Source organism: Aspergillus luchuensis, chromosome 2 (genome assembly GCF_016861625.1).
Source record: "Aspergillus luchuensis IFO 4308 DNA, chromosome 2, nearly complete sequence".
Taxonomy (NCBI): Eukaryota; Fungi; Ascomycota; class Eurotiomycetes; order Eurotiales; family Aspergillaceae; genus Aspergillus; species Aspergillus luchuensis.
The window spans coordinates 4,538,687-4,565,332 of NC_054850.1; the positions used below are offsets into that span (position 1 = coordinate 4,538,687).

A 26,646-nucleotide genomic window follows, 5' to 3' on the forward strand; every position below is an offset into this window, starting at 1 on the left:
GGGGGGAGAGAGAGAAAGGAAACAGAGAAATCCTCTCGCGCGATGGTTAGATAGTTAAAGCAGGGTATCTGAAAGTCGTCCTCCAGCAGCAGTAGCAGTAGCAGCAGAACGACAAGAAGAATACTAAACACAAGTGCAGTCGTCCTCGACAGAAGAGAAAGAAGAAGATCAAATCTCCTTCTTGGCGAATCTCGCCAGCGCGGGACCCAAATTCTCCCTCTCGGAGCGCAACTTCTCCTTGTGGCGAGCAGCATGCTCCTTGCGCAACATCTCGGCCTTGACGCGCTTGTCGTCGATGACATTGCGTCGACCCTTCTTGCGGAGATACTTGCGCAACGCACTGTTGCGACCACGACCACGGTTCTTGAGCTTCTCCATGGGGTCTTCGGGTCTGCGATCGAGATCGCGTTCCTCGCGGTTCTTCTTGTCGCTGATCGTGTTGAGCTTTCCGACGAAGTTGGGGTCCAGAGAGATCATCTCCGGTTGCAGCTTGTTCAGCAGACCGCGCACTTCGGCTTCCTGGCGCTGCTTGGTGTTCTCGTACGGGTTGGCCTCCAGGGCGTCGAAGTTGGGTTCACCGGCGCCGGGGACGATGATGCTGGCAAAGCCTTGATCGTGGCCCACACCAAGAACATCTTCGAAAGGACACCAGCGCATGTTCTCGATGCGTTGGCCGTCGCCGCCCCAGGCCATGTAGGGACTCTGTACCTTGCCTTGGTCGGCGGCCGCGGCGTCGAAGAGACCCCGCCATACGCTGACTTGCGTGCCCCAGCCCACGGCTGTGAGATTCCGATCGCTGATGGAGACGGAGGCACCCGGTTGGTAGCATGAGTAGCTGTGTACTTCGCGGAACATGCGGATGTCCCAGACGTTCATCTTTTGGTCTTGACCGGTCGATACCATGTACCGGCCTTGGCGGTCAATAGCCATCGAGCGGACGGGGCCGCGGTGGACAAGGGCCTTCACGAGCGCAGTTTGTGAGTTGGGAGACCAGAGCGTCACTGTGCCGTTTTGGTGGCCGACGTGTAGGATGGCGTTCCATGGGTTCTGGGCGAGGGAGGTGGGAGCACCGAGGCGGGTGGGCAGCTCGGCGACCATTTGACCGGTTGAGGTGTCGGTGTATTTGAGGTAGCCGCTCATTTGCTATGAAGATATGGTTAGTACGAGTTCTGTGGTTATAGATCGGGAAGCAGGTGCACTCACGGCGCTCGCGAGAAGGAAGTGGTAAGGCAGGAATTCAAGGAAAAGAGGCTCGAGATGCTTGTTGAGACAGTGCAGTTCCACACCGGCATGGTCGTAGATATAAACGGATCTCTTCTGCGCCACGGCGAAGAACTGATTGTTGTGCAGCCAGCGAGCATCGCGCACAGTCTCGTTTAACTGCAACTCGCATCCCAGCTTTCCATTCCGCCAGTCCATCGTCGCCACATGCCCTTTGCGCCCGGCCAACAGCAATTCGCGACCGTTCCTTGTGTAGTCCATCCGGTAGGGTCCCATATCGGTCAACTTGAGCTCGAATCCCTTCTTGGCTGTTTCGATGCCGACACTTTCGCGAATCTCATCCTGTCGAACTTTGTACGTCCTTTCCAGCTCTGCCTCGGGCTCGAGGAATCCGGCATCGTGCTCGAGCAAAATCTCCGCATCCTTGGCCTTCAGGGCTGCCTCCTTGTACTTGTCTTCCACGGCTTTGAGATTGCTGCGCAGTTTCTTGTCGCGAACGCTGTGGGTGTGGATGGATTTACCCCGGCCGTAGGTCTTTTGCGCTTCCATCACTCTTTTGCTTTCCTTGCGCTTGTTGTCGGCCGGCGCAAGGGCCGTCGTTGTTGGTCCCGCCATGGGGGTGGTGTGTCGATAAGGAGGTGAGTAAGATATGAGGGGTAGAAAAAAGTCCAATTAAGAGAACTCGTTTGAGTCGACAAATAATGCAAATGTCGTACAGTCAATAAAAGTCAGAGCAGTAGACGGAGGCTCATCGGCAGCTTTTTCTGCGGGTCAAAAGATGAAAATCCGTGCCGAGCGGCTTTGGTTTCCTCGCTTGTTCCTCCACCGCCTAATTTTTTCCTCTCCAACCGCCGCCGGAGTATCAGGTCCAGATCCCTCTAGAGGCTACTCTTTCATTATTCGTGATATCGGGCATTTAGGTGTATCGCTTTATTATCGCTCTTCTAAATATTCACGCTGGCCTCTCTTCCGTACCGATTCAAAGGGTCCAGTGGTGCCAACATGGCGCCCACCCAGACGGTGCAGCATCACCACCGCTCCACAACCAAATCCTCCAATAAACCATACAAGTCTCGCCATGCCTCCAAGAGTGCGCTGAAGGACAAGGCCAAGGGTACGTGCGCCGGAGAAATCCCTCGTGTCTAATTTCTTCGAAATAGCATCATAGACTGACATACATCCAGGCAAGGTCGAAGGACAAGAGCGGGGCACCCGCAAGACCCCTCACCAGCAGCTCAAATCCAAACTCGATCGCCGGAACCAGGCTCGTCAGAAGCAGCAATTGAAACATCAGGAGAAGGCGCAGTCCGTTAGCATTTTCACCGGTCAGAACGGTGCCCCACGTCATGTGGCCGTTGTGCCGCTTTCCGTTGATATCGATGTGGCTGCCATCATCCGCGCCTTGAACGAGAGTGTCGATGTTTCCGCGGAGATTTCCCCAGACTCCGCCACTCGGGTCCGTGTCGATCGCTTCCGCCAGAGCTTGCAGTACATTCCGGCAAAATATGACTTGATGAACGCTCTGGATGTGTGTCGGATGGCCGATTTCGTGGTCCTGGCGCTCTCCGCCCAGGTCGAAGTGGAGGAACAAGGTGAGCTGTTGCTGCGGTCCATTGAGGGTCAGGGTATCTCGAACGTTATTGCCATGGTTCAGGTGAGTTCAGGCTTCTCGCATATGGCGATGCTCGCCTTTTCACTGACTGGAATTCGTGTAGGGTTTGGACCAGATCAACCCGGCCAAGAAGCGCCCGCAGGTGGCAGCTTCTCTCAAGTCTTTTGCGAACCACTTCTTCCCGTCCGTCGAAAAGGTCCTCTCGGTGGACTCTCGCCAGGAGTGTTCCAACGCCATTCGTTCCCTCTGCACAGCTACACCCAAGGGTATCCGCTGGCGTGATGAGCGCAGTTGGATGTTCGTCGAAAACGTTCAGTGGCCTGAAACCAACGCGGAGGAAGTCGACGATGTTGTGGTTACCGGTGTTGTCCGCGGCAAGGGCCTGAAGGCGGACCGCTTGGTCCATATCCCTGGATGGGGTGATTTCCAGATTGGTGCCATCACAGCAGCACCACTCGCTACTTCCCGCGGGAAGCGTGACGATGCTATGAATGTCGATGAGACTGAGGCTCCCCAGCTGTTGGATGGACCTTCTGCGGACTGCGATGATTTGGCCACTGTGGCACCAGAGGAGATTGAGATGGAAGATGACGAATTCCCTGTTGAGGAAGAGCGCAAGGGTGTGCTCCTGGACGACCACCACTACTTCTCCGATGACGATTCTCACATCCCCCCGAAGCCTAAGAGGCTACCCAAGGGTACCTCGGAGTACCAGTCCGCTTGGTTCTTGGATGACGTGTCGGACTCTGGCTCCGACCTTGAAGACGAGGATGAAGTTGAAGAAATGGAGATGGACACCGCGGGAGCGCCCGAAGATGGTGTCTTCCCCGATAACAGGGATGCCATGACGGAGGCTGGCCCATCGGAGTATCCCCAGTCAGAGATGTTCGTCGACCCGTCACCAGAAGACGAGGCCAAAGACCTGGAGGATTTCCGTGCGAGCCGCAGAAAAGAGGCTAACGAAGATTTGGAGTTCCCTGACGAAATCGAGCTTCACCCTAACGTTCTCGCTCGGGAGCGTCTGGCTCGCTTCAGAGGTCTCAAGAGCTTCAAGACCAGCCCCTGGGAGACATCAGAAGACCGTCCCCACGAGCCGGAGGACTGGCGCCGCCTGCTCCAGTTCGCGGACTACAAGGGTTCCAGGAACAAGTTCCTCCGCGAGGCTCTCGTCGGAGGTGTCAACCCTGGTGTGCGTGTCGATGTGCACCTCAAGGCAGTGCCAGCAACCCTCCGTAGCCGGCCTCAGCCCACATCCCTCTTCTCTCTGCTCCGTCACGAGCACAAGCACACTGTTGTCAACATCAACATGCACCTGAACTCCAGCGTCGAGGAGCCCCTGAAGTCGAAGGAGCAGCTCGTCGTCCAATGCGGTCCTCGCCGTCTGGTCGTCAACCCTATCTTCTCCGCTGGCGACAACACCCCCAACAACGTGCACAAGTTCGACCGCTTCCTCCACCCAGGCCGCAGCGCCGTCGCCTCCTGGATCGGTCCTTTGACCTGGGGCGCCGTGCCCGTCCTCGTCTTCAAGAACAAGACCAACCAGGACCCCGAGGTTATGGACTCCGCCGAGGACGACTCCCTCAACAACTTCGACAACCTCGAACTTATCGGAAACGGCACCATCGTGGCCCCCGACCAGTCCCGCGTTGTCGCCAAGCGCGCCATTCTCACCGGCCACCCTTACAAGATCCACAAGCGCGTCGTCACCGTCCGCTACATGTTCTTCAACCCCGAGGACATCCAGTGGTTCAAGGCCCTCCAGCTCTGGACCAGACGCGGCCGCAGTGGTTACATCAAGGAATCCCTCGGTACGCACGGTTACTTCAAGGCTACCTTCGACGCGAAGATCAACCCCCAGGACTCTATCGGTATCAGTCTGTACAAGCGGGTTTTCCCTCGCAAGGCTCGCGCTCTGGAGGATGTGGTCTATTGAAGATGATATTGGAGCTCGTGTTGTGCCGTTGTTTGTTCGCGCTTGCTTTGGGAAGCCGTTTTTGGGTATGGCACGGCATGGCATGCAGGAACGATATAGAGATATTTTACTTACATACATTACATACTTCACATACTTACTCATGATACCACAAAAGTTCGCTTCGGCATGAATTGATGAACTGTTATTGATTATGAATATCATTTGTTGATGAGTGGTTCGATAGATAGATAGATACAGTCGGCTTGAATTCAGTACCTGGTTTGATCTGTTCGTCTCGTCAATTTGGTTTTACTCCCTGAATACTAAAAATTTAATACAGTACAATCCAAAGTAGTATCCGTTACTAGTAAGATGCAAGGAGGTGACACTTTTGTTCTTCATTCACGAACATCCATATCTGTCAGTAAGGCATGCCACGCATCCGTCGGCGCGTGCAACCTATGTCAATAGCTATAGTGCAGGACAGGACAAGAAAGACAGGCAAGCCAAGGACACAATATATCTTTGCACGAAAGGAATACAAACCGCAAGCAATTATACGACGGCACAGCATCCATCTACCTATGGGACCAGCCAACGGGGTAAGGGTAGGGAACACCAGTTATAAAGTCTGCCCAATTAACTAATCCACCAAGAACAAGAACGAGCGAATGGATGAACATATCGGAAGCAAAACAGAGAAAACAAATGATATTGTTGCTGGGAATAGAAGAGAATAGAATAGAATAAGTCTAAGAGAAATCCTCGCCCTGCTCCTCGATACTGTTCTTGATCCGCAACAGAAGAGTCGTCTTCCACTTGTCCAATTTGCTGAGCTGGTCGAATTGGAACAGCTTGTCGGCGAATGCTTCCTGGTCGCCGGCTTCGATGGTCTGGACCAGGTCAACGAGGAGCTGGTGCTCTCTTGTGGAAGCGAAGGTGGTGTCGATGTCGCGGTAGTTCTCGAGGGCTCGGTTGGCGGCTACCAGGTCCTGTGTGGGGTTAGTAATGTCTGAAAGTTATTTCTAAAGGGTATAAAGAAGAAGGACAGCCGTACATTGGTCGCCAAGTGGCAGATACCAGCCTTGAGGAAGTAGTCCTTGACGGACCACTTCATCAGGTTGTTGTTGATCGATGAGCGGCCGATTCGCTCGTAGTGCTCGATAGCCTTGTAGTAGTCGCCTTCGAGAGCGGCCAGGTCTGCTGCCTTCAGGTAGTGCTTGTTGGCAAGACTGGAGAACAACACATCAGTATAGAATCTGTATATGAGAAGGCCGAGAAATGGACGTACGCTTCAGCATTGTCACCGTCGAACCACTCCGCCGCTTTCTCGTAGGCTTCCAGCGCCTTCTTCGTATCTCCAAGCTCCACCTCGTACACCTCGGCCAGATGTTGCTGTTGCGTGGCCGCGCGCCGGAGGTTACCCTTTAGCACGTAGTGTTGGATAGCACTGGAGAGCACGCGAGCGGCGTCCTCGGGGTCGGATTTGCGGTAGACCTTGAACGCTTCGGTCAGGGTGTTTGCTGCATCATCGGGCTCGTTGAGGTTCTGGGTCTGAATAGAGGCAGCCTTCTCGAAGGCAAGACCGGCCTCCTTGTCTGATCGTTTGGCGATGGGTTAGCGCTCGTTGATCTGAGACAGGGGAGAGAATCACAGGCTTACTCTGCTTCTGCACTCGGAAGGCGTTCGCAGCTTGTGTGTAGAGATCAGCTGCATTCTCGTACTTCTCTGTCCTTCCGCCGAAGAAGCTGAAGCCACCAGATGCGCTACTGAGCGCTTTGTCGGCCTAATGTACGTCATGGGGGTTAGCGATCGTCGTATTCCAAGCATAGTGATGATGGACAGCGGGGTTCGGGGGGGATTACTCGTTGAAGCAGAACTCGGGGATCTTGGGCCATTTTGTGTAGAGGTTGTCGGCCCGAGCAGGTGAAGAGGAGGGTGATGCTAGAGGTCAGATTGCAGGCAAAGAGAAGTGGGGATGAATGTCTGGAAGATGAGGAGAAACGATGGGAGGATGGATCTAGTTTACTGGGCAGCCTCGCGGAATGGCGAGCTCCCCGCCGCTCCGTCAACGTAGGCGGTGGCCACTTTCCGCCCGGTCCATTGGACGTGCTTCTTTTCTTGCTTCTCTGTTAGTATTTCTATAGCATCTTGACTGTCACAAACGGAAACAGTTCCTTCAATTGCTCGTTCCTTTTATTGTTTATCTATTAAGTATATTTTCCTGCATCTGCTAGAATTTCCTCAACCATGTTCCTCCGTGCAGCTCTCCCCCGACTGTCTGCGTTGATCGGTCGTCAACCTTTACGGTGCAGCACCGCCAGGCGCATGTACTCTGCCTCCCAGTCAGGCGACGCAGACATTGACGCCATGCTTGCGAAGCCTACGTGGTCTGTTCGCTCGTTGCTACCAGAAGAATCCGACAAACCATCTGCTCCGTCAGTGACCCCAGCGCAACTCCGCCATCTGCTCCGTCTCTCGGCTCTCCCACAACCCGCGACCGAGGAAGAAGAGAAGAAGATGCTTGAAACGCTCGAATCCCAGATTCACTTTGTGAAGCAGGTCCAGCGCATCGATGCCACTGGCGTGGAGCCTCTGCAGAGCATCCGGGACGAAAGTCCAGAAGCGGTGCAGGAGAATACAATTGGACTGGAGAAGCTGAGAGAGGCCTTGTCCAAGGAGAGAGTGGTTGGTCGAAACAAGAGAATCCAGCGAGTGGAGAGCCCGAGGAACGAGCGGCCCGATGGAGACACTTGGGATGGAAACGCGCTTGCCTACGCGTCCAAGACCAAGGGGAAGTTCTTCATTGTCGATACGGGAAAGTCGGCGTGAGCTAAGCTGTCCTGAAGTTGGGTTCAGCCTGTCTGATCGAACCCATTTCACTGTTGCACTGATGGTCTGGGCGCTGAGTCAGCCATGATCTCATTGCCAATGCTGAAACCGACAACCTCCTTATTCTCTGTGCAACCTGTGAAGTCCCTCCACGAACCATCTGTAGCGGAGACGGAAGGCTAGTCAAAATAATCCATTCTGGAACGTGACTCTGTGGCCGTCTGCACATATGTGGAAGTCATTTAAGGAAAAGCATGCTAGCAAGTTCGGGTCCGGGCCCTCGCCCTCGCCCGCTCCGCCGAAGAGCGACCGCGACCAAGACTTGACCACCATCCTGGATCGCCCTCAGCGAGCCGACCTGACTGTTCTTGTCGCGGAAATCACTCAACACATGCGGGATGCGATCGTTCAGAACTTCCACGGGCCAATCTCGAAGGAGAATGACCCCTCACGTGACCAAGCAGCACATGAACAGGACAAGGACACCGATCCCCTATCTGTTCAATCGGATGGGCAGAGTGAGGAAACCACAGCTGTGACTACTACTACTCAGTCTGAATACAAGCCCACCGCGCAGGATCTCAAATCAGAGGCCAAGTCCCTGACCAGCTTTGATGATTGGAGAGACTCGGTCCTACTGAGAATTGGTGAAGTTGTGAACCGAGATGAGGAATCCGAAGAAGACCTCAGTGAATCAGACCCACCTCAACAATTGCATGAACCGGAAATAGACGAGGACCAAGGTTCTCTGCAGAAGCAACGTGAAGTGTACCGACCTGTTGAGACCCCTCTTACGCAGCTACCCAAGGCTAAAAGACTACTGATTCTTCACTCGCTACTGCTTCTGATGCTTAGTCTTGAGCACTACAATGCTCGCTCGCGAGTTCTAATGTTGTATGTAGCGTCAAGTCTGAATCTCGATGTCACTATCCTCAATGGCGACGAGAGCAAGGTCGCACGTGGATTGCTTGACACTGCTCTTCAGCTTGCGAACGCCGAAGAAGGCCAAGAAAAGAAACGTGACTCCTCCAGGAAATGGAAGGTTGGCATAGCCTCTGTCGCGGGAGCTGCACTGATCGGCATCACTGGCGGACTTGCTGCGCCGCTGGTTGCAGCTGGCCTTGGCACAGTTTTGGGAGGCCTAGGCCTGGGTGCTACGGCTGCTGCAGGGTATCTAGGTGCCCTTGCAGGTAGCGGAGTAATCGTGGGTGGTCTTTTCGGTGCCTACGGGGGTCGGATGACGGGACGCATGGTCGACAAGTATGCCCGTGAGGTGGACGATTTTGCTTTCCTACCTATTCGGGGCTCTCGACAAAGGTCTGAAGACGAAAGGGAAGCAGCTCAGAATGATCACATGCTCCGAGTCACGATCGGTATTACCGGCTGGGTTACTGAAGAGGACAACTTTGTTGTCCCCTGGCGAGTCATTGGAGCCGATTCCGAGGTTTTCGGCCTGCGCTGGGAAACAGAGCCGTTGATGAAGCTTGGAAATGCTATGAACCTATTGGTTACAAGCGCTGCCTGGGCAGCGGGTGGGCAGGTGCTTTCCCGGACCATCTTCGCGCAGATCATGAGCGCCGTAATGCTTCCTCTTGGTCTTCTCAAGGTTGCCCGTGTGGCTGATAACCCGTTCAGCATTGCCAAAGCCCGAGCAGACAAAGCGGGCGAGGTCCTTGCGGATGCGCTGATCAGCAAGGTTCAGGGTGAGCGGGCCGTCACACTGATAGGCTACTCGATGGGCTCTCGTGTCATCTTCTCCTGTCTGCAAAGTCTGGCGAAGCGGGGCGCATACGACCTGGTGGAATCGGCAATTCTAATGGGGTCACCTACTCCGTCCAATGCACCACACTGGCGGCGTCTCCGGAGCGTTGTTAGCGGTCGGCTGATCAACGTGTACTCGGAGAACGACGCCGTTCTCGCTCTTCTCTACCGAACCAGCAGTCTGCAACTCGGCGTGGCAGGTCTCCAGCCTGTTCAGGACGTGCCCGGCGTTGAGAATCTGGACGTCAGCGAGACCGTCAGCGGTCACTTGCGCTACCAGTTTCTCATTGGGCGCATTTTGGGTCTTGTTGGCCTGCAGAGTGTAGATGCACAGGAGGTGGCTCGTGAGGAGGCGGCATTGGCAGTGAAGGACAAGAAGCAGGAGCAGGAACGGATCCAAAATGAGCGTCGCGCAGGGGTGAAGGGCGACGAGTCGGCACAGCGAGTGTTGGACAACGGCGATGGAACCGGAGAGGAAGCAATGCATGCTGAGGTTGAACAGGAGACGAGGGAACGACTTTCGCGCATGGAGGTTTCCGAAGGAAGCGAAGACCAACCAGCCCGACCTGAATTCAAGATCAAGAGACGCCCACTTCCGTCAGAGCAGAGCTAGATGTGTATACCATGATGAATCAATATTAGTGGCATATTCTTGCAATACACCCGCTCACCATACACCTTGTTGACAAAATCGAATACCTCTCCTGGAAAATTTTCATGTAAATTCACATGACCATTCATTGTCCTTATTTGTCTTTGATGATCGCGATCGAGATAACGGCGAAACCACGCTCCCCGACCGTTGCGACACGCGGGATCAATAGCCATATGCTTACTTCTAGCCTGGGCTGCAAGTCATGCATAAGCGCAGCGGTCCGATCGCTGCAAAGTGCAAAAAGACTTTCGTAGTATAAATATTTGCGACGATCTCAACGTCGACTAGTGAACGTAGTTGAAGCCATTAACGGTTTCCCTGAATATAAGTAATTCTGTTTCTCTTCGGGTAACCTATCACACACTCTTTCACTACCCCTGAGTGTATTCCCCCTATTGCTTTTATGGTAGTACAGAAGAGATAAACAATACGGAGAGAACGATGATGATAATAAAATTAAGGATAAGCGCAATAATTGAGCTCATCATCAACCATATGGCGCTCACTGACCTTCTTTCATTTTCGCAGATCAATTTAAATAAACAACAATGTGTGTAACTAGTGTGAATCCTTCCAACGCTTGCAATAATTGCAGCCACCAATAGAAAATATATGACACTTAGATTTCCAGTAAGGCAGCTAACCGGTGTACTATTGATGTTGCTAGTAAACTAGAAAATAAGTTATTAGTTGCTTTTTTATCTCATTGCTTCTATATTGGCCAAAATTGAGTCCTGTAATAGCTCAATACATAAATAAATAGCTTGATGGTTTAGAATAGGCACTCGAATAGTAGATTGATGCTATTATCAAACTGCTGTCTGCCAAGTACTAGATACCTAGACTACCTACCTATCCATTATGTAAAGTAGTATAAGGGGGAACAATATTTATCTCTCAGTAGATGTGGAACAATGGTATGTACTATGTACCACCCCTCAATTCAAGGGCCCAAAACATCATCAGCATCACTTCCCTACTAGTAATATATTCCTTACTAAGTAAGTACTTACTAGTATGCTATCAGTAAATCCGACGTTTATCCATGATCTAATGAGTAAGACCCTCCACGCCCCAATTTCAACGGCGCAAGACAATTAATATAAGAAAGGGTGGAGCTATCCAAGAATAACACCCTGTCAAGTGTCAAAAGTACTACTTCATTAGTATTCATCCATGGCGGGGAGAGACAAAGCGGGTAATAAGTACCAAGTAGTAGTAGTAGTCTAAGTGGAGTTGGTCGGAGGAACTTGGTTGTCTCACTTTGATGAGGGGGTTGATGATAGTAATGTTGTGTGACGGTTTCTAATATGTAGAACCGTTGATGCCTATTTTAGGGAGAAAGGTATAGTACTTTGTATCTCTTGTGTATGAATTATCATTATAAGTTTATTGTTATTGATGGATTATTTTCTATTCGATGGTATTATTGGCTTGTTGCATGCTCTTAGACTAAGTATGTTCTTCGTGTGCTTTGTAGCTGGATTTATAGAGTACATAGCAGCATGTTCGGGAAGAAATGATGGATTCAGAGGAGGATATTATGTAGTATTTAGTGGAATTCAAAATTGAAGTAGACAAGATGGATCATGGTGTATCTATATAGGGTGCTATGGGTGAGTTGTAGTTTGGTACATTTTTCTTGGTATACTCGGGTCATGACTCGCTTCAGGTTCTTGGTAGTAGAGCTTGTTGCTTATGCCCAGAAAGGGCACAAAGCTTGGTTGGACGTTGCTGTGCTAAGGACTTCTGTCATGGAGTATATGGGAATATTGGCTTGGGTGTCAAAGCTGTGATAAGGCTGGAAGTTAAGAGGGGGTGTTATAGTAGAGGGGGTGTTGGAGAGTTCGATATACTATACAGAGAATTACTAGTTTAGGGTTGTCCATGGTGATAGCTATGCATGCATGCAGTGTTGCACACTGCTATAACAACTAGTCAAAAGTACTACTACAAGGCTGAATAGCAACGAGAACAAGGTAGGATGATCGACAACACCACAAGTACGACTCCTCCCACCAATGGCTAGAAAACAAGGTAGACAATTATAGTAGAGTATGTTATAGTGTCCTGCAACCAAACCATATACTTCCGAAGCCTTAGACAGTCAACCTTTAGCAGATACAGAGTAACACTTAGGTTACATCCCGTCTACTTACTAACAGTAGGTGCTTATAGTGCCCACAATATACATTCCAACAGTACCAAGTACAAAGTATCTGAAAGAGACAGTGTTTCATCATACTAACAGTCTACACGCTACTCCTGATAGACACTCTTCTCTTTTCCAAGACTAACTACTCACATCACCTCGATAACACATGCAAAACTCCTCACTACTCCATTATACTCCATCCAAACTAACCAGGAAAGAATAAACCAAGAACAATCCCAATACAAACCAAAATCACTAGTCCCCAACTACCATCTAGATAGCTAGCAGCTTACCCCCCTTAGCACCCGCTTTCCAAATCCCCGATATCCCGAACCTAACCTACTTTAGTTCCTCCCCTCTAGTCTAGCTCCCTCTACTATCTACTAGTTTGTAGTGACTGTCTAAAAACCAGGAGCATTTAAAGTAAATCAGCCTTGGCATACAGCACCCCCGTCGGGGAGAAGGAAGAATCCTACGGGGGGAAAAGGAAAGACGGAGTGAGTTGCCGGTGACCTCGGGATGATCTTTGACGTTCATCATTTCATCTAATCCAATCCAATCCAATTCAATTCCGTCGGAAACTAGACTAGACTACAACTCTACTAACTTACTAAGTAAGTAGTAATAACAGTAGTAGTACTGTAGTAGACTAGGTACTGGTGGAGCTGGCTGCCTGCCTGCATATACTAAGGAATTGCTCGGTTGTGGTGTGGCTTGCGTTAGGTAGATTGCTATGGGGAATGGGTTATATTGACCCGGTGGGGATTTACTTTTGGGGGCGTAGAAAACTAGAAGGATTAAGCGCGAGGGCGGACATGGCGGGAAGGGAAGGCTTCCCAAGTCGCTTAATATTGCTGTTGTGGCGTTAGTTCTGATAATTGTTCGTTTATTTTTACTGTGTTGTTGGATGCTGGTGATAAGTACAAAAGTAGAAGTTGGTAGTAATCATGTATAGATAATTGTGGTGTGGCAGTGTTGTAATTAATAATCAAAGGTGGTGGTCTCTCTCCCACAGTGGCGAATGAACGAAACGACAGTATCATACTACTTTAGGCAGGCTGTTAGTATAGTCAACTTTAGTCTTACTAGTGTTTTCAACTGTGCAGGGACAAAAAAAGCAATTTCTCCTGCATGGAAATATTCTAGCCAAACCCAAATACAAAAAGTAATTACTACAATCTTCCCTAGTAATAAACTTCCAACATTATCCCATCTATCCCCTGTGTCGGATTCTTAGGGTTCCGGCCGACTGTGTCTCTACAAAGTACTTAGTCTACGTACGGATTCTATCTCCAATAATATTTCCTTTTCGGTTAAAGGAGCAGCAAACTTAACCGTACCACTGGTACAAAGCGGCATGTCCCTCCTGCTCAACCAAAGTTCCAGCATCCTCCTTCCAACTGCCGAGATGGGAACAAAAGAAAATGTCTGGACCATCCATCCATCAACCCATTTGCAGTATGACGGAACAATCCGAAGGTTCCTAAAAGGAGCGAGCCCTGGTCTAGTTAAACGAATGAAACAAACCAAAAAGAAAACCAACCAGTAAGAAACAGCGAGAGGAAAGTGACTAACACCGAAACAGAAATTGCTCCATTGGGCAATTCGGGAAAAGCGGACCTGGGGCCGAACATAACCATTCCACAGGCTGGTACTCGCACGAGAAGAATGAGGGAAAAAACAAATCAGCGTCTCGCGTGGGTATGAAGCTAAGAAACCTTAGCTACGCGATCCGATGCTGTGGGGACTTCCTCTCCCCCAAACCGGCTCGCTCAAGCTTCGATCTAAGTGGGGGTGGTAGGCGCTGATCGTTATGCTGGAGGCGCGCGGAAGGTGCTGATTGGCTGGAGGAAGGGCTTCACGGACGCTTCGTATTGTATGGTGGATGCTACGCGTATTTGGCTGAAATTGAGGGTAATTATTCGTCGGACTAGTTCATGTCAATCTTTTCGGGGAGCTGAGGATTTTCGTCAAGAGGAAATTAGTGATTATCTTCAATTAGTATAGTATGTATATACTTTGGATATGGTGAGTTGTCATGGGGTCTCTCGTAACAGGGATCGTTGCATAGTGTATGGAAAAATTGAAAAAGGAAAGAAAAAAAGGGAAGGAGAGAAGAAAGGTATCAAAAAGAATGTAACGTGGTAATGAACTCGCACAGCCATCCGCCCAATGTGCTGAATCTCCACCATCAACAATCACCCGCTGTGGCGACCTCCTTTGTGAAAGTCTTCCGGTTCCGCTGGCTCGTGCGAAATCTCGATCGTCGTCTCCTGGTACACTCCATGGCCCAACTCGGCCAGCTCCATGTCCGTCTTGCGCACAATGTCCTCTGTAGATGAATCGCGGTCGTCTCTGACCGTGTCGTTGATGCTCTGCATCCCCATGCCCCGCCGGAATCGGGATCCCATCCGCACTTTCTTGCCATCCCGACCCGTGGTGATGTGTGTCTGGTATGCGTTTGATTCCGTGTAGTTGTACATGTGGTCCGTAGTACTGAGTTCGGTTTCGAGCAACAGGTGGCGGCGAGTGAGCGTGTACACAAGCACATCGACGAACCCCGACAACGCCATCAGCGAACCAGCAACGGCAAAGTATGCGCGACTGGGGATGATATGTCGTGCCGTTGACATGCGTCCGGCGGCCAACGGCAGGGAAAGCAAAAGATAGACAAGCGGATAGATAACCATGTAGATGACAACCCGGTTCAATCTCTTCAGGTTCTCCTGGTGGTTCTGCCGGAGCGTGGCGGATTGTTTCATTCGGCGTCGCAGGTAAAAGAACATGAGACCGTAAAGAACGACCGTGCCGAATTCTGCCAGGAAAATCCATAGATAATGCACCCAAAGACGTTCTGTTTCGTGATCGGGACCGATCCAGCACTGCAAGACAGGGTGAATTAGTGACTTTTGTCCATCTGTATCTCATCTTTGCGGTCGCTTACCCAGCCAGCTTCCGAAATCACAAACGTCTCGGAGCCAAACATTCCGACAGGAATCAATCCCAAAATAATGATAAATAGCCACAGTCCAACAACACCACCCACAAAGATCGGGAACGGCAATTGTCGGCCTCGTAGCACAACGGCACAGGTGTGAAGGGCAATCGCCAGAACGAACAAACCACTGCCGGGATCGCCCGTTTGAATCCACCATCCTTGAAGAACGCAGGGTGCACTGGGGTAGTAAACATGACCCTTTGATATCCAGTGGAGACATATCAAAAAAGCGGTTGCTTGTTGCAGATCGACCAAAAGGAGGTTGTAAATGAGAACGACATACTGATTCTCCGCCAAAGGTCGTTTGTAGTATTTGCGCCAGAAAATGAAACGGTAGGTAAGGAATGACAAAAGGCCAAAGGCCGCAATGAATGAAAAGAGTGCAATCACTCCCATGGCAATGAACCCTGCTCGATCGCTACCCTCAACTACCTGGGTTGCTGAGCGACTAGCGAGGTGCGCGTGGCCAGCACCATCGCTGGCTAGCAACCGTGACAATCGTAATAGAGCGAGCATTGTTCATCACCCTGAAGTGTAGTTTCGAGGGGAAGAATGTCCAAGGGTCCAAGCGAGGCTCGGAAACAATTGACAGGCGGCGTGCGTCTTATATCCTACCATATAGAAATGAAAGGTTGAGCATGTCTTGCGGACCAGAAAATGAGTTCCTATGGATCAAAAAGTCTGGGCAAGGTCCCGGCCCCATAAATGCTTTTGCAGTATTTTTTCTTTTACCCGTTCTTGTTATTCAAGTTTGCTGTCCCGCAAAGAGAAAAAAAAATAAGATTTGGTTAAGGGGCCACAGATCGCTAGATAATCTTCGGGAGGGGTGCGAATGAGCAAGGATGGCCAGTTTTAGTGAGTAGTAGCGTGTGCAGGAAAGGGACCGAAGCTCGCATAGTGAGTGTTTTAGTGGGATATAGTCCGCACGGTCTCTACACCCGACCCACTTCTGGGTCATGGTATTCTCCGCCGTGCATCCAACAGTGACTCAAGAAAGTGGTCGAACGTTCCCACCTTAGTGTGCAATTGCCGATCTCCCAATGGTCTGGGAAGGAAAGGGGTGATTGTGCTAAGATCGTTGACCTGAGAGCCTCCATGCCCTGTGGATCAACCATCGGATTCTGCTCCCCGGTATTTACGGGGTAGACATTGTGTGCAATGTGGCGACACACAATTGAGGATTATTGGAGGTAGGTGGTGCAAATGTACACAACAGAAGTGTCCTGAGTGAACTATTTCGGCCCGGTATAGTGCATCCGCCACTTCGGGAGTGACAGACTCCCCTAACGTTTGCCTGCAGTCGAGCTAGACTAAGGGGCGGAAGTATTCTTTTGCAGAGTCGCCTGCAGTAAACGGTGATGATCTGCAAGCGTCTTATTAAGCAGTGTTGAGGGAGCCCCTGGTGCCTCCTGGGCCATCTTGGTGTCGCGCAGACCAGGGGAGTGGTAGATGATCTCCGGACTACGATCTTAATCAGACGGAAAGAACCTTCCGACGTGGAGGCCTTGACCGAGCACTATAACAAAAAATTGAACGCAGTTCTGATTGGATATTCCAGAACCAGAGAATATCGGATCAACAGTGCGTCGAATCGAGAGCTGAGGTGGCACACGGTAGACTTAGCGTGACGGCGCGTCGAAAGAAAGTTATCGAGATCCAGAAAGCTGGGACCAATAAACCCAGAGGGTAAGACCTGGGAACTATGTGCCTTCCTTTACAGGAAGGGATGTCGTGCTTTGTGGAGTTTCCAATTGCAGATAGACCATAGAGAAATAGTGAAGTGTGCAACTGTGGAAGATGAGGAAGCTGGAATGGAAGTTGAAGCACGGCGGAAGAGAAGTCGGGCATCGACTCCTTTTGGAAGTCACCTGAGCATCAATGAGCCTCATCACCATTCAGCTTCTGATTATTACTTCCAGCATCGCTCGCACATTATTGCTGGTAATAGCAACAATCACAAGCTTACAAATGTTTTTCATCTCCACCTCCCGCTCTTCGGTACCGTTTGTTCAGCTTGGCTCCATAGTTGCAATATTGCCCTCCAGTTATTCGCACCCACCTAGAAGTTTATCAGGCAGATGATTTTCGGAGCATGGACACAGCTTGAGCTGTTCCTGGCTAAATCAAAATCTCCACGATGCTGATTGAAGAACGGCCGAGAAAAAGAAATAATCTGCAGCTGTACCCCATTGCTGCGTGAAGATTTTCAGGAGAGAACGAGCATTGGGTAAGAGTGGCCGAAAGCTTATTCTTGTCGATTCCCGTTGCTAAGATGCCGATCCCATAGATTCGATATTACTTAGTGATTCGAACCAAGGACAGCGGGTGAAGCTGAAAGCATACGCTAATCTGATGAGCTCATCCAAGGCCTTTCGACGGTTCTGGAATGGCCGTGCTGCAAAGGCTGAGGGAAGGTCGTGTCCGGCCAACTCCTAGCACAAATTCAGAACCATGGTTCGTGCGCAATGGTACATCTCACCATGGTACCCAGCCGGTGGTTCACCATCTATCAACTACTATGCTTGAATTGACCTTCCGTCTATGGCATCGCAGGTATTCGGGTCTGGCATCTGAACGCAAACAGGGAGAGACTGTATGCTGTAGTCGTCAAGGATCTACATCAGTCACTTAGGACCTGCCGTTGAATTAATACGACATGGGTAAGTTGGCGGCTTTCATCATACGGCCATGCGGATGAGTCGCCCAATTGCTGTCTCGGCTCATGGAAGCATCGAAAAGAACTTCAACATTCGTGGTTGAGACCTCATCGTATCGGCAAGAATTTTGTTAAATTTTAGCCGAGAGCGGCCTCATAAGGTCGTAGATCCAGATTTAAACCAAATGTTTGGACCTTAGCCTCGCCCAAGCAACGGAACGTGTGTCCATTCTTCCATTCCGAGAAAGCATTAGCCAACCTGTGTATACATACCCGAAAGCTCACAGGCCTGTGTTCCGATTTTCGGATCCGGAAGGATTGATCGACAAGAAGCTACTCTTGACTCCAGGGCTAGACAACCCTTCTGGGAGCCTCTCTGTCTTGGCATACGAGTGCCCCATTTAAGGCGCGTGATTCGTGAACCTTCTATCTCATTAGTAGTTGGAGAAGGTCTGATTTTAGGGCACCGTAGCCAGTTCGGGTGCTGCAGGGTTCCAAACAACGCTCGCATATGCTGGAAGCCACATTTCACATATTTCGAACGCACCGGATGCTGGTTTTCGCTAAAGCCCGATAGGGAACTTCGGTTGGTGGCCGGTAAACTGCGGGCTTCAATATGCGTCGCTTGGCGGGCTGTTGCATGACCCGGACGTGTCCGAGGCATAGTCGTGCCACTTGGGTACTATGAATAGGACCTTTGTCTTTAAACCGACCATCTGCACAGGACAAGTCACCCGTCTCATCCCAGCCGGAGGTCCCGGACAGATGACAAGGCTCTAAGGCTGTATGTCTCATTCAGGGTCTAGCCGTGCCATCTCTTATTGGCTCGGACGCTTCACGCCGCGATCACTGCGCCCCCGCATGTCTCTCTCCGCTCGCTATCGATGCAGTGTTGTCCGCTATTGATGGGAGGAATGTCTCACTTCGGGCTTGTGCTTCGCAGATCTATACCCCTCAATGACCCAGTATAGCAAACAGTTGTGATGTCAGTGACTGTGTTTCTATTCAGGGCATCAGGCCTCCCATGCCCATGCCACAGTATGGAGCCTTGGCCGCCTTGGGTAGGCAAGGCCTCCCGGGAATACTCATTGCCATTTCACCGCTACTGCAGCTTCAAATGAAGAGAAAGAGGGGAAAGAAAAGATATAAGTAGCTTGACAAACCCCAGAGATTCTCCTCTTCAGTTCAGATCAAGCATCTATTCTACACTCAAGAACAAACCACCACTACCATACACAATCTCATCCAAAGTATCATATCATCATTCATCTACCACAATGAAGACCTTCACCACCATCACCTCTGTCCTCGCTCTCTGCTCCTCGGCCCTGGCCGCACCAGTGGAAGCTGCTGAAGCGGCTGGCACCACAGTCTCTGTCTCCTACGACACTGCCTACGATGTCTCTGGAACTTCATTGACCACCGTCTCCTGCTCGGACGGTACCAATGGCATGATCGGCAAGGGCTACACTACCTTCGGCTCTCTTCCGGGCTTCCCCAGAATCGGAGGCGCTCCTACCATTCCAGGCTGGAACTCTCCCAACTGCGGCAAATGCTACGCCTTGACGTACAACGGCCAGACAGTCAACATTTTGGCCATTGATGCCGCACCGGGTGGCTTCAACATCGGTCTGGATGCCATGAACCAACTCACTGGCAACCAGGCCCAAAACCTGGGTCGTATTGACGCTACCTACACTGAGGTGGATGTCAGTCAGTGCAAATAAGCGCCAAAAACATTCAGCATTGTGCTTGGGAGATGAGTCCGTGTGTTGCGGGAATTGGCTACGATGGGATATGATTTCGGGTTTATGATTGATACGCTTTTTGGGATACTTTCCTTTATTTTACCTACTGTTAATAACATAATACGGAGCGTCAGCATACATACATACATGTCAACATAGTGATCGATAAGCATAGTACAGAAATTTCTGCATATGAATTGAGAGATTCTAAGGTCATTTCTACTGTACATCATTGTCTATATATACATAGCACGTTCATGCTACGACATCACCCCAATACCTCAAGCATCTCCTCCACCCTCCCAAACTTATCCCGAATTTTACCCTTCTCCTGTCCACGCTCCCGCTCCGCACGATCAATGCGTTCCCAGTCCGCCCACGACGTAGCCCTCAAACCCCGCTTCTCAGCTTCAGGACGGACACCCTCCCAACCAAGTCCAGAGCTATAACCCGGCGAATTCAACAACGACGCTTTACCATCCTGACCAGCCACATCAGCAGCAATAGCATCAGCCGTACTGAACGCGTCCATCATTGTCGTAGCAATGACGCCTGTAGGGCCACGCTTGACCCAGCCAGCGCAATAAAGACCCGGGAGATGCGAGATCAATGATCCGTCAGGGAGCTGTTCCTTGTCGCCGGTGTTGGCTGGAGTGGTAATTCGCCCGAAGCCGTCGTTGGGGATCACCCCGCGGCGTTCATCGAACTGGATGCCTAGGTCTTCTAGTCCGGGTAGTGGGAGGGATTTATAGCCGACACTGCGGAAGAAGGTGTTGGCGGGGATGTTGACCTCTGCGCGCTTGCCGCTGGATAGGTACTTGGGTGCGACTTTGGCGCTGGGGAGGAAGGGATCGGAGGGGTCGAGCTCGTTGCGGGCGAATCTTACGTGGGAGAGGCGGTAGGGGTGGACAGGGGACCAATGTAGACATTCGGGAGAGAGGAGGAAGTCGAGAGACCAGGATTTGGCGGAGGTGGTTGGATCGTTGGTTGATCCTTTCGCGAGGAGTTGGATGAGTCGTTTCTGGGCTCTTGGGAGAGCGGACATGACGTCTTCCGGGGGAAAGAGATTCTTCGGGACTGGGTCGAATGCTACGCCTGGTAATTGGAGCAGTTCGCGGAGTTCTTTGATGGTGAATGCAGCCTGAAGCCGGAAATATGTAAGCATGTGATAGGTGCAGTATTCGGGTCGATAACGCGTACCTGCATCGGTCCTCTGCGGCCAACTACCCGGACACGCTTGACTTTACTCTTTGACAGCTCCTCAATAGCATATTCGGCTATATCCGTCTTCCGCAGGGTATTCACATCCGACAACAAGATTCTGGCAACATCCAGGGCCACGTTTCCTTGTCCGATGATCACGGCGTCTTCACCGGCAGTCAGGTCCGGGGCAAGATCACGGTGTTCCGGGAGGCCATTGTACCATCCGACAAACTCCCGAGCCGAATAGACGTTGCGGATTGCCTTTTCGCCAGGTATTCCCAGTTCCTTGTCCTTCGGGGCACCGTATGCGAACAGGATGGCATCGTAGTGTGGCTTGAGAGAGCTGAGGGGGAGGGTTTCGCCTAATTCAACATTTCCGATGAAGTTGAAGCGCGGAGATGCTGCGACTTCAGTGAACTTCTCTTCGCAGTTCTAGAGGCCCGGATAGTGTGAGCTTGATCGTCCATGTCTTCTGACTCATAGCCTAGCGGTCTTACCTTGACTTCTGGGTGATCAGGGGCAACACCGTATCGCGCAAGACCAAATGGCACTGGAAGCTTCTCGTACATGTCTACCGAGGCATTTTCTACCTTGGAGAGTAGTCGATAAGCCGCATAGAAGCCTGCCGGGCCTGACCCTACCACGGCCACGCGGAAAGGCCGCTCATTCTGAACGACCTGGCTGTACTGACGCGATTGAGCTGTCAATCGTGAGAAGGTCTGGCGCGGAGAATGGCGCACAGACACGTGGGTAATCCGCGCCGTGCAATGGCCACAGACATATGGAGCACGCTGAATATTCATTGTGCAGCAAGACGAAGTGTGAGGAAAGAAGCAAAGCCGTCAGACCGGAGGAGAGACAGTTAACTCCGAGGCGCGATGACATAAGAGGGTCCAACACGTGACTCTTATCAAGGCTGGTTGCCGCGCCGACAATCGCGTGTTGACGATCCTCCCGATCAACCCGTGGATGGAAAGCTAGTAGTTTCCGGCAGATGCACGATGAATGAGTGCATGTGCTGCTGCTGCTTTCTTGCTGTCGCTCCTGCTTCGTCTCCATCTTCTGTCACTCCACCCGTCCCACGGTTCGTACCTCTCTTTCCGTGGTATCTGTCACCACAGAACCGTCCGTCTATCTACATCTAGATAGCTGTCTAATCCGACATTCTTTCTTTAAGCTTAACAACTCGTCTGTGCACATTCCTTTCCCCCGCTCGTCGCGTGGGTCAAGCCTTCGATATTAGATTGGGGCTTTCGCCATAGCGATCATGGGCGACAATCATGACTCTTCATTCCTTTATGGTTACGCTTCGTCCAACCGGTTTTACGGTTCGCCCGAACCTCCCTTCAACCCGAAGGCTGTGACACAAGCGAGCTGGACTCGACCAGAGCCAAAACCTGAGTTAAAGGGACCATTGGTTGATCATGCCAATACCCTTCCTGATGTGGTATGTGCTTTGCGGCTCTATAAAGAACATCATTTAGACTACAATCGCGTACTAATGATCTATGCAAGCAATGCAACACCCCTAGTGCCAAACCGCGATGGACGCCAATGAGCCCAAAAACAAAGGGTCGTGTGGTCTATGGTCGCAAGGTGCAGCTTGGACTGCGCATACTTGCTCTTGCCGGAGCTATCGGATCCCTGTTCTGTTCGATCGTTATCAAGAATGCCGCAATAACCGTGATCTGGATTGTCAGAGTCGGGGTGAGTGATGCGGCCAGGTTGTGTGACGTTGAGCTAGAATCTAACTCCCTTCAAGCCAGCTGTCGCAATTCTGCACACTCTCTACGGCATATATACTTTGAGTCGCTCTTCGATCACAAGGCCTCCAGGGTCGCAGGCTAGCTACATGTTCTTTGCCGCAACATTCGATCTAGGCCTGATCCCCTTCTACGTTTTCGCAGCCTACCTAGGTTACGGGCAATATACCAACAACGCATACGACTGGACTACAATGCTAGGTTCTAATGTTGAGACGACAACCAAGATCGCAGAGACTACGTTCTTGCTGGGTATAATCAACGGTGCACTTCATGCGATATCCTTTGGAATCTCCATTTTCTTGGGTACCATCTTCCGGAAGATCACCCGGCTACCCCCAGATATGAACCCGCTAGAAGACAACTTGACTGCACGTCCATTCTCACGGACCAAGTCCGAGATAATTGAAAAGCGTGCCAGCAAATCTACCTTGGGCTCAGACAATATTTCTAGTGAGGATCCGCTGATCGGTGTTCCACGAAGTGTGCCTTTCATGGAGACTCGCAGTAATCCATCCTTCAACAACGACTATAGTCGATTCCCCCCTACTTTCACAGACAGAACGCCACCGCAGCCTACTCACTCTTTCCATCGCCCATCACGCATCGACACCATCCCACATCTACCTTTCCATCAACCAAATGATATAGATGATGCTACAACTATCGCATCGCCTATCGAGAACCCAGATATCTTTACCAGGGCAACTACATCAATTCCGCGTGGCGCGCCGGTTCGCGAGCCATCTCCCGATCTTCCCAACAGATCGCAATGTGTGAGCCCTGCCTCAGAGAATTGGATTGTCTATCCGTCTCGGTCTACAACTCCCGTGGAGGAGACTAAAGACGAGCACCCGGCTCCTCGTGACCCGTCCTCTGTATACAGCCGTGCCGAAACCCCAGCCTCGTCAAAAGGCGGTGTTATGGATTGGTTTAGTCCACAGCGATATGGTCTGAATATAGGTGAAGCCATCAGCGAGAATAAGCGCGGGGAGTACGAGTCGGTTGCGGCGAATGAATACTATGGAAACGATGATGACGTTCATGACATTCTTTACCGAAGCGGATTTTACGATAACGCAGAGCAAGACCTTGGCGACCACCGGATTGACATCTTCCAAGACCACGAAGAGCTCGACGAAGACACGCGAAACTCCCTGAAGGTCAATCCATTGGCACTGAACCCGCCCTCTCCCCTGCCGAAACCGGACGAGGTCCAGAATCGCACACCAAGCAATGGGCGCTTGGCCCTTACTGACATACCCAATCTTTCTCCCAAGCCTCCTGCCGACGAGCCGCTTCTTGATAGTCTGCAGAAGAAAGGAAGTTTCTATGGAGAGCTCCCGGACCAATTCGGACTTAATACACCACGAAAAGTCAGCCGCGACCAGTCGAAGCTCACTCCAAAGAAGGACAAGCTCAGCATCAAGAAAAGCCAGAAGTTCAACGCCTACGGCGCACTTAAGCAGCATGACGATGGTGACCTCAACGGCCTTGGCATTCCCTCTGCAGACCCGATGACTATCGACGGTGATCGCAAAGGTCGCGTCGTTAGTAACTCAGGAGCTGATGCCACCCACGCCAACTCTGCATTGTCGTATGGAAACTACATCGCCGGATTGGGAGTGGGAAGACGGCGGGACGTCAGCGGCAAGATAGCGGAAGAGGGCCGTGTCGAGATTACCAAACCGAAAAATGAGAACACAACCCCTATCCGAGCAGCTGGATGGGCTCGCTTTGCGGGTCTATAGCACTGATATGCTCGGCGTAGAACACGCAAAAAATGAAGAAAAAAAAAGCATCTACAACTGTTCGAAGACGGGATACGTCTTCTTTTCATTGAATTTATGAGGCATATGGATATGGTTTGCACATGTTGGACATGAGAATCTTTTGACGATAACTGATGTGGATTTTATGTTTGTTTTATTGGTGATACTCCCCACTGTTTTTACTGTAGACAATCACGTAGTAGCTTAGCATACCATTCGAATTGAACATTGCAACTTATGTTTCATATTCCTAGTATCTTATTATTTTTTCCGAATTCGGAGACTATATACAATACAGCTATAATATACAAATATACAATGAACAATCATCATACCAGACTACGAAGGCACCCCTTCATATTCCCATCCCTTGATCACCCTCTTATTCCTCCTCGAATTGCGCCGATTGGCATTACATTTAACAAACAGCGTCAAAGCAGCAATAATACAAATCACAATCCCAGCAATAGCAGCCACCAAGACGGTCCGTCTCTCCAGCTGCTGCGGATCCGACGCATATGGACACTCCCGATCAGGACCCCCCGTTACCCAACAAGACTCCACATCGATGCAATTCATATCTAACCAGACCTTGGTCTTGTTCGGGAATGCAGAGGCTGGGTCGAGAACGTCCGTCCGTGTTAGCAGGTACTGGTACAGATAGGTGTTTTCGAGACCGGTGCGTGGGACGGCAAAGCTGGTGTTCTCGGGACAACCATGATCGTAGGCATCTCGGAAGGTGTATGGCGCTGTGGATAGTTGCCATGTGAAGGGGTTGTTTCCCACGCGACATGCGGCGTAGCGGACTTGACTACAATTGATGGCGCGCCAGTGGCCGCTGTATGTTAAATCCATGACGGCACAGCGGTCTGTGGCGCTGAAGCTGGCGGAGGGTGAGTCGGCGTTGGCGGGTTGGCCGACGGACCAGGCCCAGGAGCTGGAGAGGGATATCTCTGTGTAGGGTTCGGGGTCGGTGTCGGCAGTTTTGTTGAAGAGGGTGTCGTTGAGTGTTGGGGTGAGGCCGCATGCGGTTAGGTTGGAGGTCACGAGGGACATTGCTGCGATTGTCGAGTTCTGGCTTAATACTTCTGGTATGGGGATGTAGTCGGATATGGCCCAGGAGTTGTTGGCCTGGGATACGGTGGTCGCGTCGGGATCATAGAAACAGCCAGTGTCGACGCTTCCGTCGGAGTCAAGAGATACGGATACTGTTGAAGTGAGATAGTTGGGGGGAAAGATAACGTCACTCATGTAGGATAAGTTGTAGTCTTGCAGTTGGGAGTCGATGGTCCCGTAGTCAATGAGGAGGCGCTTCTCTTGCGCCAGCTGAAGGTACTTCACGCATGGCCATCCATCGGGTGTACTTTGGTCGCCGTTGGAGTCCTCATGAATTGTGAAGTACTCGGTGATGGGCTTGTAGCCGTCTTCAACCTGGTACCATGATTGATTCAAGTTGGCGCGCTCGGAAGCGAGGGTTGACGGCATGTATATGTAGGAGGACAGATGTTCATCGAAGAGATAGCTTATAGATTCGGAGCCTGTGGGTAGTTGCGATCCAGTCACAGGCGATGCTGCTTCGTCGGGACTAGTCGCGCTCCCAGCCGCATGCAGATTAAGAGAGATGTATCTCGTATACACGGTCAGCTCGGAGGTATACGCCTGGAAGAAACCCCGGAACACATTGATCAGGTCGGACAAGTCGAGATCCAAAGAACAGCGGTACGGACCCAATTCATACAGGACCGAACCCGACGATCTGGCTACCGCAGTGACAGTGGCTTTGGTTGTCTCGCTCGTTGTCGTTGTTGTAGTCGTTGCGGTCGTCGTTGCGGTTATTCCACTTGTCGCAGTTGTCGTTGTCGAAGAAGTAGGCGATATCGAAGACACAGTCACAACGGGGACATCCGGGGAGAGCGACAGCGGGCAGAGCATCCAATCCCGTTGGTCAGACGACCAGTAAAGGTCGATGAGAAAGCGGCGGTATCCGACAACGAGTAAGTTGGAGATGCATTTGCCCGCTGCATCCCGGTCGTAGACATTGTCGCCAAAACATGCTGCGCGAAGTGATACGGCGGATGTGCTGACGAAGTTGATTGGAATCTGGCCAGCTACATCTCTTTCGCTCTGGAAGATGTCAGTAAGCGGAATGAACCTACTGTATAAGCGCATTTGCGCATGATTGCGCGCAACTTACCAGGAAGACGGCCGCCTCCGTTGCATTCAAGGCGACATCTGAGGAGAAACTCAAGGACATGGGGCTGCGAACTGCAGGCAGCACACCGGAACTCAAATCACATTAGTCCAAAAGGAGTGGAGTCTGCGTGGAGTTGCCTGATATAGTGAATGGAGATGATG

General features: G+C 51.1%; 10 protein-coding genes across 10 annotated transcripts; 5 read left to right on the forward strand and 5 right to left on the reverse strand.

The window, feature by feature from the left end:
* Positions 1-168: 168 nt before the first annotated feature.
* Positions 169-1,836, reverse strand: UTP7 (WDR46/Utp7 family protein; the record flags this gene model as incomplete). The annotated part of the gene is made up of 2 exons (XM_041686302.1): positions 169-1,143; positions 1,204-1,836. The coding sequence occupies 2 exons, from the start codon at positions 1,834-1,836 to the stop codon at positions 169-171; spliced, it is 1,608 nt and encodes a 535-aa protein (XP_041540300.1).
* Positions 1,837-2,223: 387 nt separating this feature from the next.
* Positions 2,224-4,766, forward strand: AKAW2_21475S (small subunit rRNA maturation protein TSR1; the record flags this gene model as incomplete). Its single annotated transcript, XM_041686303.1, has 3 exons — positions 2,224-2,335; positions 2,406-2,875; positions 2,937-4,766. 3 exons carry the CDS (start codon positions 2,224-2,226, stop codon positions 4,764-4,766), a joined length of 2,412 nt encoding a protein of 803 aa, XP_041540301.1.
* Positions 4,767-5,500: 734 nt separating this feature from the next.
* On the reverse strand, positions 5,501-6,646 carry sec17 (alpha-soluble NSF attachment protein SEC17; the record flags this gene model as incomplete). The annotated part of the gene is made up of 5 exons (XM_041686304.1): positions 5,501-5,740; positions 5,806-5,980; positions 6,040-6,346; positions 6,411-6,534; positions 6,614-6,646. 5 exons carry the CDS (start codon positions 6,644-6,646, stop codon positions 5,501-5,503), a joined length of 879 nt encoding a protein of 292 aa, XP_041540302.1.
* Positions 6,647-6,998: 352 nt separating this feature from the next.
* Positions 6,999-7,580, forward strand: AKAW2_21477S (uncharacterized protein; the record flags this gene model as incomplete). The annotated part of the gene is made up of 1 exon (XM_041686305.1): positions 6,999-7,580. The coding sequence occupies one exon, from the start codon at positions 6,999-7,001 to the stop codon at positions 7,578-7,580; it is 582 nt and encodes a 193-aa protein (XP_041540303.1).
* A 229-nt stretch (positions 7,581-7,809) lies between these two features.
* Positions 7,810-9,954, forward strand: AKAW2_21478S (DUF726 domain protein; the record flags this gene model as incomplete). Its single annotated transcript, XM_041686306.1, has 1 exon — positions 7,810-9,954. The coding sequence occupies one exon, from the start codon at positions 7,810-7,812 to the stop codon at positions 9,952-9,954; it is 2,145 nt and encodes a 714-aa protein (XP_041540304.1).
* A 4,395-nt stretch (positions 9,955-14,349) lies between these two features.
* gprD lies at positions 14,350-15,665 on the reverse strand (the record flags this gene model as incomplete). Its single annotated transcript, XM_041686307.1, has 2 exons — positions 14,350-15,033; positions 15,096-15,665. 2 exons carry the CDS (start codon positions 15,663-15,665, stop codon positions 14,350-14,352), a joined length of 1,254 nt encoding a protein of 417 aa, XP_041540305.1.
* A 3,417-nt stretch (positions 15,666-19,082) lies between these two features.
* Positions 19,083-19,532, forward strand: aspf13 (allergenic cerato-platanin Asp F13; the record flags this gene model as incomplete). The annotated part of the gene is made up of 1 exon (XM_041686308.1): positions 19,083-19,532. One exon carries the CDS (start codon positions 19,083-19,085, stop codon positions 19,530-19,532), a length of 450 nt encoding a protein of 149 aa, XP_041540306.1.
* A 289-nt stretch (positions 19,533-19,821) lies between these two features.
* On the reverse strand, positions 19,822-21,559 carry ARH1 (NADPH-adrenodoxin reductase; the record flags this gene model as incomplete). Its single annotated transcript, XM_041686309.1, has 3 exons — positions 19,822-20,694; positions 20,754-21,188; positions 21,254-21,559. 3 exons carry the CDS (start codon positions 21,557-21,559, stop codon positions 19,822-19,824), a joined length of 1,614 nt encoding a protein of 537 aa, XP_041540307.1.
* Positions 21,560-22,023: 464 nt separating this feature from the next.
* AKAW2_21482S (uncharacterized protein) lies at positions 22,024-24,270 on the forward strand (the record flags this gene model as incomplete). Its single annotated transcript, XM_041686310.1, has 3 exons — positions 22,024-22,203; positions 22,272-22,463; positions 22,519-24,270. 3 exons carry the CDS (start codon positions 22,024-22,026, stop codon positions 24,268-24,270), a joined length of 2,124 nt encoding a protein of 707 aa, XP_041540308.1.
* Positions 24,271-24,630: 360 nt separating this feature from the next.
* Positions 24,631-26,545, reverse strand: AKAW2_21483A (Lectin C-type domain protein; the record flags this gene model as incomplete). Its single annotated transcript, XM_041686311.1, has 2 exons — positions 24,631-26,415; positions 26,486-26,545. The coding sequence occupies 2 exons, from the start codon at positions 26,543-26,545 to the stop codon at positions 24,631-24,633; spliced, it is 1,845 nt and encodes a 614-aa protein (XP_041540309.1).
* Positions 26,546-26,646: the final 101 nt, after the last annotated feature.